General features: G+C 42.9%; 1 protein-coding gene across 1 annotated transcript; it reads left to right on the top strand.

Moving 5' to 3' along the window:
* The first annotated feature begins 490 nt into the window (after positions 1–490).
* Positions 491–18,235, top strand: ZCCHC12 (zinc finger CCHC-type containing 12). The gene is made up of 6 exons (XM_023198701.1): positions 491–551; positions 843–970; positions 15,163–15,235; positions 15,580–15,631; positions 15,829–15,952; positions 16,383–18,235. Exon 6 carries the CDS (start codon positions 16,494–16,496, stop codon positions 17,700–17,702), a length of 1,209 nt encoding a protein of 402 aa, XP_023054469.1. The 5' UTR covers positions 491–551; positions 843–970; positions 15,163–15,235; positions 15,580–15,631; positions 15,829–15,952; positions 16,383–16,493; the 3' UTR covers positions 17,703–18,235.
* The last annotated feature ends 1,869 nt before the right edge of the window (positions 18,236–20,104 follow it).

The raw sequence follows: 20,104 nt of genomic DNA, 5'->3' as shown, positions 1-20,104 counted from the left end.
CATAGGACAGTCTCTGGGAAAATCTTTCATTCTGAGTTAGCATGTCAACTACAGTGAAAACATTTCTAAAAATATCAATTACAACAACAACTAAAAAATCAGGAAATGTAGAAATAAAGAAACCCCCCTAAAACTCCTCCAAATTAGACTGCCCTAATGAAAATAGGAATAGGCATAAACAGACAAGAAATACTAATGTTCTTGAAGTCTTGAAATACTATCATTTGGTTTATTTCTTTCATTTTTATTTTTCATTTAAATAATTGAACCGATTTTTTATTTTTTGAGACAGGATATTGCTCTGCTGCTCAGGCTGGGGTGCAGTGACACAATCACAGCTCACTGCAACCTTCAATTCCTGGGCTGAAGCAATCCTCACACCTCAGCCTCCTGAGGAGCTGGGACTACAGGTGTTCACCACCACACCCACTAAATTTTTTTGTGTGTATTTTTAGTAGATACAGAATTTCGACGTGTTGTCCAGAATGGTCTTGAATTCCTGGGGTCAAGTGATCTGCCTGCCTCAGCCTCCCAAATTGCTAGGATTACAGGTATGAGCTGCTGTGCCCAGCCTAATTGCTTTGTAAAAATCTCCATATACACTTATTTGAACAACTTGATCATAATTTCTTAAATCTTTTAACACATCAGACCTGAACCAAATCAAGATACCAAGAACCCACCTGAGCTTCAGACGCCTTATCGGTAAAATAGGGATTGTAGTATAATAATAACTATATCTTATGGCTTTTGGAGACTTAATGAGTTGACACTTACAAAGCACTTACACCATTGCCCAGCCCATTGTAAGTGCATAATACATGTTAATATTGTTATTCCAGGGCTGACCTGTTTGTGGAAGATGTCAGGGGAAAATATTTGCAGGCTGATGGAACGTTGAGGTTGCTTCAACCCCATGCCATGTTTGGTTACTTCAGCTACCCAAGGACCAGCCCTGACATGCGCAATGGTAAGTGACAAAAAGAGAATCAAGCCCAGTACATAGCATATAATTCACCTGGCTTGCAGAAGTACACACAAAAGCTTATTCTGTAGTTCATATTCAGAAGAGATCTCCCCTCCCTCATTCCTAACAGGTAATCATCTAGTCTCTGCCTAAATCCTTGCAGCAACAGGGAGTGCCCTATTTTTGGAGAAAGGCCATTTTATTTATTGATAGTTCTAATTTTCTGGATCTATCTTCAACTTCCAGAGTAAAAAATCATTTTCATCATGTATCTTCCCATTAATCTTCCTTCTGCCCTGGAGAAACAAACAGAACAATAACAACAAAAAATCCTCACTCAAAATCAGCAAAATTGAGTAAGGACATAGATTACAATATTGCATCACTATTAAGTGTCCTAATTTTGGTAATGGTCTTCTTATAAGAATGTCCGTGTCCCTGGGAAATATGCATTGAAGCATTAGGGAGTAAAGTGGCATGATGCTTGTGACCTGCCTGCAAATAGTTCCTAAAAAAAAAGAACATTAATATGTAAGTAATGAGAGAGACTAATAAAAACAAATGCCAAAATATTTAAAATTGGTGGGATCTGCATAGATGGTATATGGGAATTATTTGTTCTGCTTTTACAACTCTTCTGTAATTTTTAAATTATTTCTAAATAAAAAGTTAATAAAAATCTTGGGCTGGGCTTGGTGGCTCACGCCTGTAATCCCAGTACTTTGGGAGGCTGGGGCGGGTGGATCACTTGAGGCCAGGAGTTTGAGACCAGCCTGGCCAACATAGCTAAACCCCATCTCTACTAAAAATACAAAAATTAGCCAGGTGTGGTGGTGCACACCTGTAGTCCCAGCTACTCAGGAGGCTGAGGCAGGAGAATCGCTTGAACCCTGGAGGCAGAGGTTGCAGTGATCCAAGATGGTGCCACTGCACTCCAGCCTGAGCGGCAGAGTGAGACTCTTTCTCAAAAAAAAAAAAAAAGAAAAAAGAAAAAAAAAGATAATAAAAATCCTCTCTCTTTCATAGAACAACTCTTCAAAGGTTTGAGAGCAATTACCACATTTATTCTATTCTACTTTTCTATCTCACTCATTTGCTCTTCACTCATTCATTTATACTTTGATAAATATTGATTGAGCACTTGCTTTGTACTATGCCCAGAGCTGGGCACTATGGAAGTGGTGGAGAAGAAAGTCAATTCTACCTGGCTCTCATGGAATTCACGGGCACTTGGTGGAGTCCAAAGGTAATCAAATTCTTCTACAAGTAATTGTATTATTTCTAACTCTGATAGGGCTATGAAGTAAGAATCAGGGAGGGTGGGGTGGTATAAGAGAGCCTGCCACAATGTTCTGAACCTGCTAAGTGGCCCCAGCATTTAAGGTTGTAGGGGTGCAAAGGGCAGTGTGCCAAAGAGATTAGCATTCCTTTATGAAAAATCTCTTGGCTGAGGGGAAGGATTTGTGAGCCCAGGTGAGCAGCTTTGGACAAGCTGTTCCATTTGTCAAGTTGTTCCATCTGCTTCCTTAAATGTCACAAAGTATTGAAGAGAGATTGCCTGGCTTGAATGACAGCTGCTGTTTCCTAGCCATGTAGTTGTGAAAGAGGATAGCAGATTAAGTGCCTTCATGCAGATTAAGACGCTTGTCCCCCATCAATCACAGCTATGCCTGATGGCATGGCTATGGCAGTTGGGTCCCTTGCCACACAATTTCAAGCCTGGGCCTCAGTGGAGCCCAGATGAGTCCTGGGAACAGAAACTCCAACAGGAATCATGCCAGTTTCTATAACAGGATTTGCCTTGCAACCTAGATGAGAAAACTGATTCTTTAGAGTCATCAGCATGTATTTTTTTCCCAAGAAAAATAGCCATTAAATGTGGGGGTGGATTTGAAGATCAAGCTGAAAATTTGCATGTGAAGCCTAACACTTAGAACATAACATGCCTCCAACAAATGGCAGCTATCATTCTTTTCATCACTGATACCAAGGTGGGCTGGGTGAATAAGAATGAGGTGGCTGAGGATGCTGGATATTTAATATCTCCAGGGCACTGTCAAGGGACAGGGGACAGGGCTCCAAATGGAAGAATGCAAGAACTTGCTTTTTTTTCTTTTTTTTGAGATGGGATCTTTCTCTGTTGTCCAGGCTGGAGTGCAGTGATATGATCTCGGCTCACTGCAGCCTCCACTTCCTGGGCTCAAATGATCCTCCCACTTCAGCCTCTCGAGTAGCTGGGACCACAGGTCCACATCACCATGCCTGGCTAATTTTTTATTATTTGTAGAAATTGCATCTCCCTATGTTTCTCAGGCTGGCCTTGATCTCCTGGACTCAAATAACCCTGGCACCTTGGCCTCCCAAAGTGTTGGGATTACAGGCATGAGCCACTGCATCCGGCCAAGAACTCACTTTCGCCCATCTCATAGTTTTGCTTGTCATGATCATCTAGTATGCTAAACAGTCAGTACTTGAACTCTAGTGCAATATTATTCATTCAATGAATGTTTATTGAGTGCTTACTATATGACAGACACTGTCCCAGGTGCTGGGACTATACAAGTAAACAAAACAAGTAAACACTTAGCTTCATATTTCTATATACCATGAGAGTTTTCACAGTGCTTTCGTGTCCATGATTTCATCTGTTCCTCACAACAATCCAATGAGATAGGTACTATTATTATTTCCATTTTATGGGTGGGGGAACGGATATATCCAGAGGTTAATTAATTAGCTCAAGAGTGATAGAGCCCAGGCCCCCAGGCTGTAGTTTAGTGCTCCCTTCACCACACACACATTCAGAATGGCCACCATCCTGATCTACTTCTTGCCAGTCTCCCTCTTGCCAATGGGCCCCCAGGGCTTTCCAGCCTGACTTCTGCCTCTGGACCCCACCCTCCTCCCCCACTTTCTCTAGATCTTGTCTCTGCCATAGCAGTCCAGTTGATCAGTCACCAAGGATTTCTGAAACATCCAGGACCATGATTTTACCATGATTTCCCAAAGGGCTACTTGGGTCTCAGTCATCTCAGTCAATCCAGACCAGCAGGCTGGACTACATTTTTTGAGGTGTTGCAGCTATGCAGAATTGGTTGGAATGTTTGCTGGGCCCCTCTATGGGGGTGCTCTGGGAGGACGCTCTCCTGTGTTCAGATACCTGGTGCAGAATTAGAGGAATTGATAAAATAACAGTTTTGGATGCCAGGTTCCCCATTAGGAGTTTGACTCTGCACTCCCTCAGATTTGGTGGCATGTGCTCTCCTGTTGGTAATACACTTCCTGTGACCTGGAAATCCTACCACTATATTCCTTAGGTTTGGCCAGACTTTAAAACCTGCCAGATCATTGCAACTTAAGCAACTTCTAGGAACGTCTCTTTACCAGGTGTTATTTAGGGAACGCGAGAGATTTAGGTCTGCTCTGAAATGGTACACTGGCACTATATAAACTTTCCCAGTACACAAAGCACTCAGGCTTTTGGACATGTTTTCTCCTATTAAGTCATATAAATAGCTTAATAAAACAGTGTTTGGTTAAAACCTCTTTGAATTCCCCACTTAACAATGGTTATATTCAACTCCAAGAAAACGTGGAAAGTGCAAAGGCTTTGGAATTAGATGGATCTGTTTTCGAAACATTATTCCATCTCTTAAAGCTGTGTGACTCTAGGTTTCTTACTTAACCTCTCCGAGTGTGTTTCTATTACACATACCATGCCTGTAATCCCAGCACTTTGGGAGGCCAAGGGGGGTGGATCATTTGAGGTCAGGAGTTTAAGACCAGCCTGGCCAACATGGTGAAACCCCATCTCTACTAAAAATACAAAAATTAGCCAGGTGATAGTGGTGCACGTAATCCCAGCTAGTCGGGATACTGAGGCAGGAGAATTGCTTGAGCCTGGGAGACGGAGGTTGCAGTGAGCTGAGATCACGCCACTGCACTCCAGTCTGGGCAACAGAGTGAGACCCTGTCTCAAAAAAAAAAATGCAATTGTAATATTTTCATGTACTATATCTACAATAAATGGAAAATAGGACAATAACAGACATACAACAGGGACTCAGAATTAATGCATCTCATAACGCGCTTTAGGAAGAAATAATAACAGATGCCAGTTATAGAGCACTTACATGTCAAAAAACATACTCAGCTGGGTGTGGTGGTAGGCACCTCTAGTCCCAGCTACTCGGGAAGCTAAGGTGAGAGGATCGCTTGAGGCCAGGAGTTGGAGGCCACAGTGCACTATGATGAGTACAGTGAATGGCCACTACACTTCAGCCTGGGCAACAGTGAGGTCCCTTATCTAAAAAAAAAAATTCACAAGGTATTATAAGGATAATCTTCTTTAATATACACAGTAACATATTAGCTAGATGCTATTATAATCTCCACTTACAGATATGGAAACTGAGGCCCAGAAGGATTATGAAACTAAAAATTAAGTGGTAGACGCAGAACCTATTTGGTTTGACTGTAGAGCTTGCATGCTTTACCACTAATTCCCTATCTTTAGTGCTGTGCACAGGAACCAAAGAAGTACATCTTTTACGAAAGTCAAATCTTCCTTCTCCTCTACCCAACACTCTCTCCACTCCTATTCCCTCTTTTAATCTTAGGGACACTTAATTTAGGAACCGTTTTCTTGAAATATCTGGAATCGATAGCCTGGCTCAGTCCAATATTTTAACAATTCAGTGTAGTCCACATACACTCAGGTGATGAGTTTAATTTAAACAGTTTATTGAAAACAGAACAGATATACAGAAATGTGCATAAAACATGTATGTAGATTTTAACAAATCGTTAGAAAAGAAATACCCATGTAACCACCAAGAACGATCAGAAATAAAACACTAGGATGCCACAGAAGCCCTCTGTGGTTCTCTTTTTAATCAAAGCTCTTCTCTCATCCCCAGGTGGAACCACTAGCCTGACTTTTATAGGAATAGTACTATACTTTCTTTTAGTTTTTGATCATCTCTGCATGCATGTTTAAGCAATATAGTTTAGTCTCACCTTTGTTTGAACTTTATATAAATGGATCCACACCGTAAATATTTTTTTAAAAAAATCTTTATTGTGATATAGTGCACATCTTTGAAATTCATCCTTTGACAGTGTACAATTCAATGGTTTTTAAATATATTCAGTTATATGACCATCATCACAATCAATTTTAGAACATTATCATCACCACAGAAAGAAACCCTGTACCTATTAGCAGTCACTCCCTTTTCCTTCCTCCCCCCAACCCCTGGCAACCTCTAATCTACTTTCTATATCTGTGGATTTGTCTCTTCTGAACATTTCATATAAATAGAATCATACAATATGTGGCCTTTTGTGTGAACATCTTTCATTTACCATAATGTTTCCAAGATTCACCCATGTTGTAGCATGTAACAGCACTTCTTTCCTTTTATCTATTCATTAATTGATGGACATTTGAGTGGCTTCCCCTTTTTGGTTATTAATAATGACACTATGCATATTACTATACCAGTTTTTGTATGGATATAGGTTTTTGATTTCTTTTGGGTATTCACCTGGGAATAGAATTGCTAGGTCATATGGTAATTCTATATTTAACCTTTTGAGGAAATTTCCAAACTATTTTCCAAAGTGACTGCACCATTTCACATTCCTGTGAGCAATATTTCAGGATTCCAATTTCTCCATACTTTGAACACTTATTATTATCTGTCTTTTTCATTATAGCCATCCTAGTAAGTATAAAATGGTATCCAATTGTGGTTTTCATTTGCATTTCCCTGATGACCAAATAATGTTGAGCATCTTTTCATTGGCTGTTTGTATATCATACGTATTCTCTGGAGAAATGTTTACTCAGATGCTTTGTCCGTTTTAAAATTGTCTTTTTATTGTTGAGTTATAAAACTACTTTATATATTCTAGATAAAGATCCTTCATCAGATATATAATTTCCATATGTTTTCTTTCATTCTGTGGATTGTCTTTTCCCCTTCCTGTGTCTTTTTTTTTTTTGAAACAAGGTCTGGCTTTGTCACCCAAGCTGGAGTGCAGTGGCGCGATCTCGGCTCACTGCAACCTCTGCCTCTCAGACTCAAGCCATCCTCCCACCTCAGCCTCCTGAGTAGCTGGGATTACAAGCACATGCCACATGCTGCTGGCTAATTTTTGTATTTTTTGTAGAGACAGCTTTCACCATGTTGGCCAGGCTGGTCTTGAACTCGTGAGCTCAAGCAATCCCCAGCCTCGGCCTCCCAAATTGCTGGGATTACAAGTGTGAGCCACCATGCCCGGCCCTGACAGTGTCTTTTGATGCACAAAAATTTTAAATTTTGTGAGCTGAGCTCGTGCCACTGCACTCCAGCCTGGGTGACGGAGCGAGATTCCATCTCAAAAAAAAAAAAAAAAAAATTTAAATTTTGATGAAGTCTAGTTTATCTGTTTTTTGTTGTTGTTGTTGTTGTTGTTGTTGCTTATGCTTTGATGTCATATCTAAGAATGCTTTGCCTAACTCAAAGACACAAAGATTTACTTCTATGACTTCTAAGAATTTTTATAATTTTAACTTTTATACTTAGGTCTATGATTCATTTTGAGTTAATTTTTGTACATGGTGTGAGGTGGTAATCCAAATTCATTCTTTCCATGTGATATCCATTTGTCCCTGCACCATTTGTTGAACGGACTTTTGTTTCCCCATTGAATGGTCTTGTCATCCTTGTCAAAAATTAGCTGACCATAAATGTATGAGTTTATTTCTGGACTCTCAATTCTATTCCACTGATCTATATATCTATCCTTATTCCAGGACCACACAATTTTGATTGCTGCAGCTTTGTAGTAGATTTTGAAATTGGGAAGTGTCAGTTCTCCAACTCTGTTCTTTTTCAAGATTGTTTTGACTATTCTGGGTCTCCTGCATTTTTTTTCTTTCTTCCTTTCTGTTCTTTCTTTTCTTCCTTTCTGTTCTTTCTTTTCTTCCTTTCTTCCTTTCTTCCTTTCTCCCTTCCCTTCCCTTCCCTTCCTTTCCTTCTTCTTTCTTTTTGAGACAAGGTCTCACTCTGTCACCCAGGCTGGAGTGCGGTGGTGTGATCTTTGCTCACTACAACCTCCACTTCTCAGGTTCAAGCCACCCTCCCATCTCAGCCTCCTGTGTAGCTGGGACTACAGGCTCAGGCTTGCACCACCATGCCTGGCTAGTTTTTGTATTTTTAATGGAGACAGGGTTTCACCATGTTACCCGGGCTGGTCTCAAACTCCTGGGCTCAAGTGATTCGCCCACTTCGGCCTCCCAAAGTGCTGGGATTAGAGGTGTGAATCACCACACCCGGCTCCCTGCATTTCTGTATGAATTTTAGGATCAGCTTCTCAGTTTCTACAAAGAAGCCAGCTGAAATTACGCTAGATGCAACATTGAATCTACAGATCAATCTGTAGATTGCCATTTTATCAATATTTGGCCCTCCAAACCAGGATAATCAAATGTCTTTCATTTATTTATATCTTTAATTTCCCTCCACAATGTTTTGCGATTTTTAGTGTAAGCTTTACACTTTATTTGTTACATTTATTCATAAGTATTTTTGATGTTATTGTGAATGGAATTGTTTCCTTAATTTCATTTTTAGATTGTTCATTGCTAGTGTATAGAAATAGAATTAAATTTTGTATAACAATCTTGTATTTTACAATCTTGTTGAACTCATCTATTAGTTCTCATAGTTTTTCAATGGTGTCCTTAGAATTTTCCATGTACAAAATGATGTCATCTATGAATACAGATGGTTTTATTTCTTCCTTTCCAATCTGGATGTCATTTATTTCATTTTTATCTTGTCTAATTTCCCAGGCTAGAACCCCTAGTACAATGTTGAATGGAAGTGGCAAGAGAGGACATTCTTGATGTGTTATAATATTGCTTTCTATTTCACTAATTTCTATTTATCATATCATTTAAAAATTTTATTGGGCTTATTTTGCCTGCTTTCTTACATCTTGAGATGGACAATTAATTCATTAACTCATTAACTCATGGGTTTTCATCATTGTTTACAGATACAAGGGTGGGTTTTTTTGTTCTGTTTTGTTTTAGACACAGGGTCTGGCTATGTTGCCCAGGTTCATGCAATCTTCCTGTCTCAGCCTCTTGAGTAGCTGGGACTACAGGCATGCAGCACTGTACCCAGCTCCCATAATTTTTGATATAAGTATTTCCATTATTGTTCAGCAAAAAATATTTTTAATTTCACTATCATTGTTCTTTGACTCATCAGTTATTTTAGAGTATGTATCTTGGTTTCCAAACATACTGACATTTTCCAGTTATCTTTTTATTATTGGTTTGTAACTTACTTGCATTGCAATCAGATTTTAATTCTCAGAAATTTGTTGAGGACTGCTTTCTGGCCTAACATATGGTCAAATTTTAAAAGTGTGTTGTATGTGTATTCTGTAGTTGTTGGCTGCAGTATTCTATACATTGACTATTAGTTCGTTATTAATAACATTGTTCAAAATTCTATATCCTTAGAGACATTTTTTGTCTCCTTGATCAACTACTGAGAGAGGTGTGGTAACACTTTCCATTCTAATGTTATATTTGCTTATTTCTCCTTTAGCAAATTAATTTTTCATTTATATACTTCAAGGCTTTGTTATCAGTGCGTAATCATTCAAATTTGCTAAACTTCCTGGTGAGTTGAAACTTTTATAATAATAAAATAACGTTTTATATCTCTCATAATGCTTTTTGCTTTTAAGTATATTGTGTCTGCTACGAATATAGCTATACAAGTTTTCTATCTGTTATATATTCTTTGTATGATTTATCTGTCTCCATGTTTTTACTATCAACCTACCTGTACCCTTATATTTTGGATTTGTCTCTTTTCAACAGCATGTAGTTGTGTTTATTAATCCCATTTGATAATATTTTTAAATTTGAGCATTTAGCTCTTAAAATCTTTTATGTTTTGTAACTTAAAAAATCCTTTTACTGATACATACTATTTATACTATTTATGGGATACATGTGATCTTTTGATACATGAATATAATATTTAATGATCCAGGATAATTAGGATACCTATCACCTTGAACATTTGTCATTTCTTTGTGTTGGGAACATTTCAAATCTTCTCTTCTAGCTATTTTGAAATATACAACATATTGTTTTTAACTATGGTCACCCTATTGTGCTATTGAACACTATAACATATTATTTTAATCTAAGCCATTAACTGATCTCTCTTCAACCCTCCCCACCACACACACCCTTCCTAGCCTCTGGTAACAATCATTCTACTCTCTACCTCTGTGAGATACACTTTTTTAGCCCCCACAGATGAATGAGAACATGCAATTTTTATCTTTCTGTGCCTGGCTTATTTCAGTTAACATAATGACTTCCAGTTCCATACATGTTGCTGCAAATGATAGGATTTTATTCTTTTTTTATGGCTAAATACTATTCCATTGTGTATATATACTCCACTTTCTTTATCCATTCATCCATTGATGGACATTTCGGTTGATTTCATATCTTGGCTATTGTGAATAGTGCTGTAATAAACCTGGGGGTGCAGGTATTCATTCAATACACTGATTTCATTTCCTTTGGCTATATATCATATGATTTCTGGATGGTATGATAGCTCTATTTTTCGTTTCCTGAGGAACCTCCCAGCTGCTCTCCATAGTGGCTGTACTAATTTACATTCTCAGCAACAGTGTATAAGAGTTTTCTTTTCTCTGCATCCTTGCCACAATTTTTAATTTTTGTCTTTTGATAATAGCCATACTAACTGGGGTCACTGTGGTTTAGATTTGCCTTTCCCTGATGATTAGTTGAGCATTTTTTCATATATTTCTTGGCCATTTGTATGTCTTTGCTTGAGAAATGTCTGTTCAGATCCTTTGCTCACTTTTAAATGGGATTACTTGGTTTTTTTGATGTTGTGGATCATAAACATTTAATAAAATTATTCATATATTTGGGTTTAAAGCTATAATTTTATCTTGTGCTTTTATTCATCCCATTTATATTTCTTTCTTGATTTTAAAAAAATTGAAAATTTTGTGTTGATTATTCAACTTTTTCCCCTCCCTACTATCAATAGCTTGGAAATTTACATCCTGTTGCTATTATTTTTAATAGTCACATACTATTAATTACCAGATATATAATTACCTTATCAGAATGTAAATTTAATAAATACCTAAATAACTTCCAATATGATACCAGCCCCTTAGAAAAGTTGAAATCCATTTAAGCCCTTCCTGACATTTTTTCTGATTGTATGATACATTGTTGATTTTTTAAAAAGGAGAATAGATGTTTTTCTGATTTTTTCTCCTGCCAATGTTCTCTTACATTGCCCACGTACTACCACCTTCTTTGCTCTTCATTCCTTCCTGTATTTATTTCTTTTAAGGTCATGTTCCTCTTGAAGAACATACTTCAGAATTTCCATTAGCTTGGTTTGCTGGTTACAAAATCTCTGTTTTGTTTGTCTAAAAATAACTATTTTATCCTCTTTTTGAAAACTTTTGTGAGTGATGCTGCCTTTAGAATGCCAGGTTAACATGTGCAGCATCTCCCATAAGCACCCCCATCCAGTCTATGATATCCCTGAGCCAAAGCCCGAGTTTGAAGTGACCATATGCTCTCAGAAACCTTGGTGGAATAACAATGCCTATCTGAATGATGAGGCACTTATATGAGATAAGGATGGAAAATTCCTGGCACAGAGGTTGAAGGCAACAAAAGGGAGTTATTATTCTTTCAACTGAAGGCATTGGCTCTGAACCTTCAGGATTTGAAGGGGTTTTTTTGGTGTTTTGTTTTGTTTTGTTTTTGGCAATTGGAAAATGAAATGTGGTCTCCTTAGAACCACCAGAGCTAGAATTCTTGTAACTGGAAGCCCCCTTACCCTCAACCCCTCTCCTATAATACGAGGCCAGAGATAAGGTATGCTCTGTATCCAACTGGAGCCAGTTTAGCAAATGGTCCTCCAAGCCCTATATGAAGAGACTTCCGCTTGGTTCTGACAACCCAACCCAGGCACCTTTACACAATCAAAATTTTTTGCACAGCTCTGAGATACAGTCTTCGTCCTTTCTGATGCCACCAGGTCCAACTGAAGAACACCTGATTTGGCGATAAAGCCAATTTAAATGCAGAACAAGATTCTGCTTAGAGGCCAGGGTCAGATGTCATAGTATTGGGGAGCAGAAGCAAGAGTCTGAAGAAAACCCCTAAGCTATTACCAGCATCACCCCCGACTATGTGAAGTAAGCAACCTGCCTTCTCTGCACCTCCAAAATCCTCCACCCACCACCACCACCATTCCAGTGTTCCATCCACAAGAGAAAGGTCATGCCCCTGAGATGAAGGTGCTTTGTCTTTAAATGTAGATTGTTTACTCCAAAGAATTCTAGGTATTGGAGTTGGAAATAGGAAGGCAGAAAGAAGCAGGTAAAGTACCTTGGCAGGCTGAAGCTGAACCTAACAGCAGCTGAAAGGCATCAGACTGTTCACTCACTTCCAAACACCAGGAGTCAAGAACAAGCAACTCCTTTGCACTTGGGCAGTCCAAGTGCACATGGTCTTGACCCCGCAAAGTTCCCACAGGAGTCTCTTAACCACACTTTACATGAGAGAAGGCAGGCTTGCTTTCCCAGAACCAGAAGTAAGGGAAAATGGAGTGCTGCAGGCTGAATTATGTTCTCCCCAAATTCACTGTAGTCCTAACCCTCAGTACCTTAGAGTGTGACTGTATTTAAAGACAGGGCCTTTAAAGAGGTAATTAAGGTAAAAATGAGGCCCTTAGGGTGGGCCCCAATCTGACTTGTGTCCTTATCAGAAGAGGAAATTTGGACACACTGAGAGACCCCAGGGGCACATATGCATAGAGAGGATGGCCATGAAAAGATTCAGCAAGAGAGCAGCCATGTGCAAGCCAAGGAGAGAAGCCTCAGGAGAAACCAACCTTGCTGCCACCTTGAAGTTGGACTTCCCAACCTTCAGAACTATAAGCAATACATTTCTGTTGTTTATGAACCACCCAGTCTATGGTATTTTGCTATAGCACCCCAAACAGACTAAGACAGCACTGTAACAAATTATCACAAACTTGGCTTAAAACAAGAGAAGTTTAATTTCTCACAGTTCTAGAAGCCAGAAGCTTAACATCTGTTTATCTGGGCTGAATTCAAGGTGTCAGTAGGACTGTGCTTTATTCCTTGCCTCTTCCAGTTTCTGGTGGCTGCTAGTATTCCTTTGCTTATGGCCACATTACTAATCTCTGGTCATTGCCTTCTCAGTGCACCGACTCTCCGTCTCTTATAAGGGCACTTGTGATTTAGATTTCAGTCTGCCCGGAAAATTAAGTCAAAAAGCCTTAACTTAATCACACCTGCAAAGACCGTTTTACTTTATAAGGTAACATTTACAGGTTTCAGGGATTAGGACTTCATACATTTGGGTGACCATTATTTAGCTTCACACAGAGTCCAAAATCTTTGCATACAATTTCAGGAAGATCATGGATTCCAGGTAGGCACATCTGCTCTGGAGTTGCATTTCACCACAGATACCTGTGGACAGATATTGGAGACAGGCTCATTTACTTGTTCACAAACCTTGCTACACCTCAGAACCAACCGCAGGGCTGGTTAAAAATACTAAATCAACCCAAATGTCCATCAGTGACAGACTGGATTAAGAAAATGTGGCACATATACACCATGGAATACTATGCAGCCATAAAAAAGGATGAGTTCATGTCCTTTGTAGGGACATGGATGCAGCTGGAAACCATCATTCTCAGCAAACTATAGCAAGAACAGAAAACCAAATACCGCATGTTCTCACTCATAGGTGGGAATTGAACAATGAGATCACTTGGACACAGGAAGGGGATCATCACACACTGGGTCCTATTGTGGGGTGGGGGAGGGATAGCATTAGGAGATATATCTAATGTAAATGACAAGTTAATGGGTGCAGCACACCAACATGGCACATGTATACATATGTAACAAACCTGCACGTTGTGCACATGTACCTTAGAACTTAAAGTATAATAATAATAAAAAAATACTAAATATAAAACCACACCCCAACCCCTAGTCCTAGTAAATCTGAATCCACCAGAGTTGGGGCCCAGAGCCTACATTTCTTTTTTTCTTTCTTTTTTCTTTTCTTTTCTTTTTGAGACGGAGTCTCACTCCGTCGCCAGGCTGGAGTGCAGAGGTGCGATCTTGGTTCACTGCAACGTCCGCCTCACAGGTTGGAGCGATTCTCTAGCCTCAGCCTCCCGAGTAGCTGGGATTACAGGCACGCACCACATGCCCAGCTGATTTTTTTTTTTTTTTTTTTTTTTTTTTGGTATTTTTAGTAGAGACAGGGCTTCACCACATTGGCCAGGATGGTCTCTATCTCTTGACCTCGTGATCCGTCCGCCTCGGCCTCCCAAAGTGCTGGGATTACAGGTGTGAGCCACCACGCCGGGCCAGAAGACGCATTTCTAACAAGCTCCCCCAAATGACTCTGATGTCTTGCAACCATACTTGAATGGGTATTTGTTGAGAGCCTTGTTCTCCAGCTCTCCGCTCTGTTAAATGGACATACTGATAATTCCTTCACAATAAAAGAGATGTCTGTAAAAGCCTGTTTCCGCAATGCACGTGCTAATGCTCTTCCCGCCCCTTCCCCTCTTCCCCCTCTTTCCCCTATACCAAGGTGAAGAGCTTTTATTATTCACTTGATTTTGGACCCAGTTCGTGTTTAATGCACCTGGCCTAAGATGCAGCGTTGAGCCCAGGGAGAAGGGAAGGGTTGGGGGAGGAAGAAAGAGTCGCAAATCCCCTGGTAACAGGCAGATTGGCTCCATCGGTCTAATCAAGCTGCACTTGATGCTCCGCGGGCCTGCTGCGCCCCCGCCCCCTCGGGCGAAAACTCGCCTCTGCCCAAGGCTGTGCGGGGCGTCCGCCCCCGCACTTCGCTGATTGGCCGCACTGGCCCGCTCGTCACGCTCTTTTGTCTCAGCTGGCAGAGGATAAAAGCCGCCGCGGCTGCCTCAGGAACCGCGCTGTCTCGTCTCGGCTACCCCCGGTTGGGCGGCCCTGCGAAGCAGCTCCTTCGGGCAGCCCCTGGTCGCTTAGCAGCCCAGGAGGCTTCAATTCTTTGCCCCCTGCAGAGCGGAGGAGACCAGAAGGCAGAATCTACAGCTGGCGACGCGGGAGCATCAGCTGCCCACCAGCGGAGCACAGGTAAAGAAGCGGGGTGCGATTGCCCGGCGGGGAGAGGGGTGGGGGAAGACCCACCAGTACTGGGCGGCTCCCCGCTTGGAGAATCGGTGACTGCGAGACAGGGGTAGGAGTACTCTCGTGGCCCGGCTGCGCTGAGGGAGGAGGTGGGGTTCACCTGGATACTGCGGACTGGGTAGGATTTGCCTGGATTTGGGGGTGGGGGGGAGAGGCAAGGGGTAGCGGCGGGGCGGGGGGGTAGGAATCTCAAGCTGTTTGCTTCAAACCTCCTTTGCATCTACTCATCTCTTTCTGGGAGGAATATGTGGGTGGGTGTGTCCAACTCCTATTCCCTTTCTCGGTGGCAGGCCATCAAAGCCGCATCTGAACTTGAATTCTGTGCAGCTGATTGCAGAGCTGGTAGGCCGACGGCTTCCTGGGGGAGATGTAATGCTGGGGGTGGGGGGCTGGTCTCTGGCTTATAGTCAGGAGCGGGCAGAGAGAATTTTTCGCCTGGCAACAGCGGAGGTTGTGGGTAGCAGGATGACGGGTGAAGCTGCTTCTAACCCTTCCCTTCTCTGGCCTTCTCCGCTGTGGCGCAATCTTGAAACCTCGAGGACCCGGATCTGCGACCCCCTGTGGACAGAGGTTGACCGTACCCGGAGAGGAGCTTTCCCACGGACGGCACTAGTTGCAGAGGCTGGAAATGAAATAAAGGCGCGCTCTTGTTTCAGAGTTCGTGTAAGAATCTGAGAAATAACGAGGGAGACGGGGGTGGGGGGCACTTTGAGAAGGGGGTGTGGTTGAGACCAGAGACCATGAGGTTAATGAGATTTTATTTCCACAAATCTGCGATCATTGTACTCTATTTGGAGAGCCCAATATCAGCTCCAGACACTGCTACACCTAGAATTTGAAGCAACAGTTGCCCTCCCTATTGGAAGACTGGTGGGAGGGGTGGATGTGGAAAGCACCTTGCTGCGTGCTGCAGAAAGCACCTTGCTAGCACGCAGGCATCGGGTAGCTCTGGGAGGTTGTAAGTGCCAGTCTCCTACAGGATTATTTTTAGGGTAGTGGGCAAATGTAAAATGTACTGCAGGATATTCAGGTAGGGAGAGAATGCAGCTGCAGCCCGCTCCCTTATTAACCAGCCCCCCTTTCTTTTTTACAGCCCCTGCTGAGATAGGAAGGCAGAGCCACCCCCTCTCCTCTCCTGCCTGCAGATTAAGCTTTTCTAAAAAGTCTAGGCATCTTATATTCAGATACCCTATCGTCGTCAATCATGGCTAGCATCATTGCACGTGTCGGTAACAGCCGGCGGCAGAACGCACCCTTGCCACCTTGGGCCCTTTCCATGCTGAGGTCCCTGGGGAGAAGTCTCGGTCCTATAATGGCCAGCATGGCAGACAGAAACATGAAGTTGTTCTCGGGGAGGGTGGTGCCAGCCCAGGGGGAAGAAACCTTTGAAAACTGGCTGACCCAAGTCAATGGAGTCCTGCCAGATTGGAGTATGTCTGAGGAGGAAAAGCTCAAGCGCTTGATGAAAACCCTTAGGGGCCCTGCCCGCGAGGTCATGCGTGTGCTTCAGGCGACCAACCCTAACCTAAGTGTGGCAGATTTCTTGCGAGCCATGAAATTGGTGTTTGGGGAGTCTGAAAGCAGTGTGACTGTCCATGGTAAATTTTTTAACACCTTACAAGCTCAAGGGGAGAAAACCTCCCTTTACGTGATCCGTTTAGAGGTGCAGCTCCAGAACGCTATTCAGGCAGGCATCATAGCTGAGAAAGATGCAAACCGGACTCGTTTGCAGCAGCTTCTTTTAGGCGGTGAGCTGAGTAGGGACCTCCGACTCAGACTTAAGGATTTTCTCAGGATGTATGCAAATGAGCAGGAGCGGCTTCCCAATTTTCTGGAGTTAATCAGAATGGTAAGGGAGGAAGAGGATTGGGATGATGCTTGTATTAGACGGAAGCGGACAAAAAGGTCTGAGTCAATGGTGGAGAGGGCAGTCAGCCCTGTGGCATTTCAGGGCTCCCCACCGATAGTGATCGACAGTGCTGACTGCAATGTAATAGAGATAGATGATACCCTCGACGACTCCGATGAGGATGTGATCCTGGTGGAGTCTCAGGACCCTCCACTTCCATACTGGGGTGCCCCTCCCCTCAGAGACAGGGCCAGACCTCAGGATGAAGTGCTGCTCATTGATTCCCCCCACAGTTCCAGGGCTCAGTTTCCTTCCACCAGTGGTGGTTCTAGCTATAAGAATAATGGTCCCGGGGAGATGCGTAGAGCCAGGAAGCGAAAACACACAATCCGATGTTCCTATTGTGGTGTGGAGGGCCACTCAAAAGAAACCTGTGACAACGAGACTGACAAGGCCCAGGTTTTTGAGAATTTGATCATCACCCTGCAGGAGCTGACCCATACCGAGATGGAGAGGTCAAGAGGGTTCCTTGGCCAATACATTGACTTCTCTGAGCCACTCTAAGGGACCAGCCCCCAGGTTTCAGTGAACCCTTACCTATATTCAGCATCCAGTAGTGGGAAAACTGGGGTGGGGTGGGGGCGGGGCTTCTAACTGCATGAATTAATCCACAAAATGGCTATCTTTTGGGGTGGAGGAGAAAGGGTCTTGGATACCAGCACATTGGAGGGAGATAGCCTGACCTCTGTCCTTGCTCCTTCTCCCTGCAGCCTACGGGTCTGTTTTCTGTGTGTGCCCATTTCCTTGACAGCTTTATTTTTTGTGAAAGTGGTACAATTTATTGTTAAATCTTTGAACAATAAAAAAGTACAAAAAGTGAAGTACAAATTACCCAAATCTCTCCACCCTTATGTAATCATTGTCAACCCTTTGATGAGTGCCCTTCTAGATATTTCCCTATACCTATGTACCCAGATAGATATATGTATAGATAAAAGTGATGAAATATAAGTGCTGTTCTATACTCTGTATTTTTTCACCAAACAATATATGTTGTGAGCTTCTTTCTATGTCAATAAATATATATATCAGAATCTACCTTATTGTGTCTGTTGTTATTTTAGGAAGAAGTAAAAAAAAATATAGTAAACTGTAAAGGGGGTTGTACTCTGAGGTGGAGTTTTTAATCAACCTCATTTTGCAGATGAAAAAAAAAATAAGAAATGGGCTGAGAATATTTCCCAAAGGTAAAAGGACAGAGTTCCCTTACCACAACTAACCTGTCCCTTGGCTCAGAGAGTCAAATTGTGACACCCACTTGTTGACAAAACACCAGTGCTTTCTTCTCTGATATACTCAGGTGTCTGACGGGACGGGGGAGTCTGGTGCTGGGGTAATAGCCCAATATGGGGATTCCAGGGGCTCCATTTCTGTTCACTTTGGGGATGGGCAGTTCTCCTTCATCTGGGCAGATTCCTTAGATCATTGTTGCTGTTGCTGCCTCTGGACAACGTCCTGGTCACAACAAGGAATCTCTCCCGTGGGCTGACACCACCTTCTGCCCCCTCCCCAATTAAGGAAAAGAGAGCAGCCACTCACGGGAGCTCAGCATTAGCAGGCTCAGCTCCTGAGGGTGTGGAACCTCCCCCTGTAAACTCTGAAGCTATGTGCTAGAGGACGCCAGCACCCCACGGACTCCAAATTAGCTTGGGAGGCACGAAAAGCAATATATTTGCTGGGGCATGTGAAGGAACATGGGAATTGGAAAGCCAGGAAGCTCTGCACTCTATGTGAGCAGAGCCAAGGGCATTCATGGGAGAGGGAGAGAAAAGAGGGACCACCTCCTTGTCTCATCCTGGAGGGTGGTAAAAGAGGACTTGTGTGTGACCTCAGGCCCCAAAGGTCCCTATGTTTCTTGTAGGTGTCTAGGTCCCCATTTTTGCAAGCAGGACAAGGCTGGGGAGTGGGGTGGAGATTGTTGCACTTAAGGCGGGGGTCGAGTGTGAAATGAATATGCAGATTTGGGACCCTCAGGGAGTCTGCCCTGCCGGAAATAGGGGCTCCACGGAGCTGGGAGGATAGAGTATGCAGCAGTGAGTGCTGGTGTGTCGGGAGAAGCACAGGGCTGGATAGGCAGGGGAGAGGAGAGAGTGCTGTGACCAGTCAATTCACAACTACATTGACTGGGACAGGGAGCCTGGGAGATATCATAGACCCTAGGGTTTCAAACCGGTCTCTGGGCGGTGTTGTACCAGAAATGGCTCAGGTTGAAGGTCCCATGGAGGGGTATTGGGGTTCTGATTATGTTGGCAGTTGATGGCCCACTCAGTGGGGACAAAGAGGGTTCAGGCTGAGGCCCCGAGGAAGGAGTGGTAGCCAGGCACTATAAGAAGTCTTCCCTGGGATGCCATGCCAAGAACCTGGCATGAAGTGCTTCTCTTTCCAGAAACAGGCTCTCAGCTACTCCCTGGCTTATGGCCCCTGCTCCACTCATGACCCCACCATTTGACCTTACAACCACCACCCCACTGCCCTCCTGGAGCCACATACAGCTGCTGGGGGAGGGTGTGGAGGCTCAGTCTCTTGTGCTCTGCCCAGTCTCCCTTCCCTTCTCCCCACAGCATTCAATGTTTACCTTAAGCCTCAGCCTCCTTTACCCTCATGGCCAAAAGGAGACTGGGAGGGCCCTTCTGCCTCTGACCCTTTTTATTTGAGACAGAGTCTCACTCTGTCGCCCAGGCTGGAGTGCAGTGGCACGATCTCGGCTCATCACAACCTCCGCCTCCTGGGTTCAAGCGATTCTTTTGCCTCAGCCTCCCAAGTAGCTGGTATTATAGACGAACGCCATTGTGCCTGGCTAATTTTTGTAGTTTTAGTAGAGACAGGGTTTTGCCATGTTGGCCAGGCTGGTCTTGAACTCCTAACTTCAGGTGATCCGCCCACCTCAGCCTCCCAAAGTGCTGGGA

The sequence above is a fragment of the Piliocolobus tephrosceles genome, chromosome 12 (genome assembly GCF_002776525.5).
Source record: "Piliocolobus tephrosceles isolate RC106 chromosome 12, ASM277652v3, whole genome shotgun sequence".
NCBI lineage: Eukaryota > Metazoa > Chordata > Mammalia > Primates > Cercopithecidae > Piliocolobus > Piliocolobus tephrosceles.
This window is presented reverse-complemented; position numbering and strand designations above follow the sequence as displayed.

What these genes read in the sequence shown, in the direction of transcription:
- ZCCHC12 (XM_023198701.1), top strand. Translation starts at nt 16,494, where the DNA reads ATGGCTAGCATCATTGCACGTGTCGGTAACAGCCGGCGGCAGAACGCA.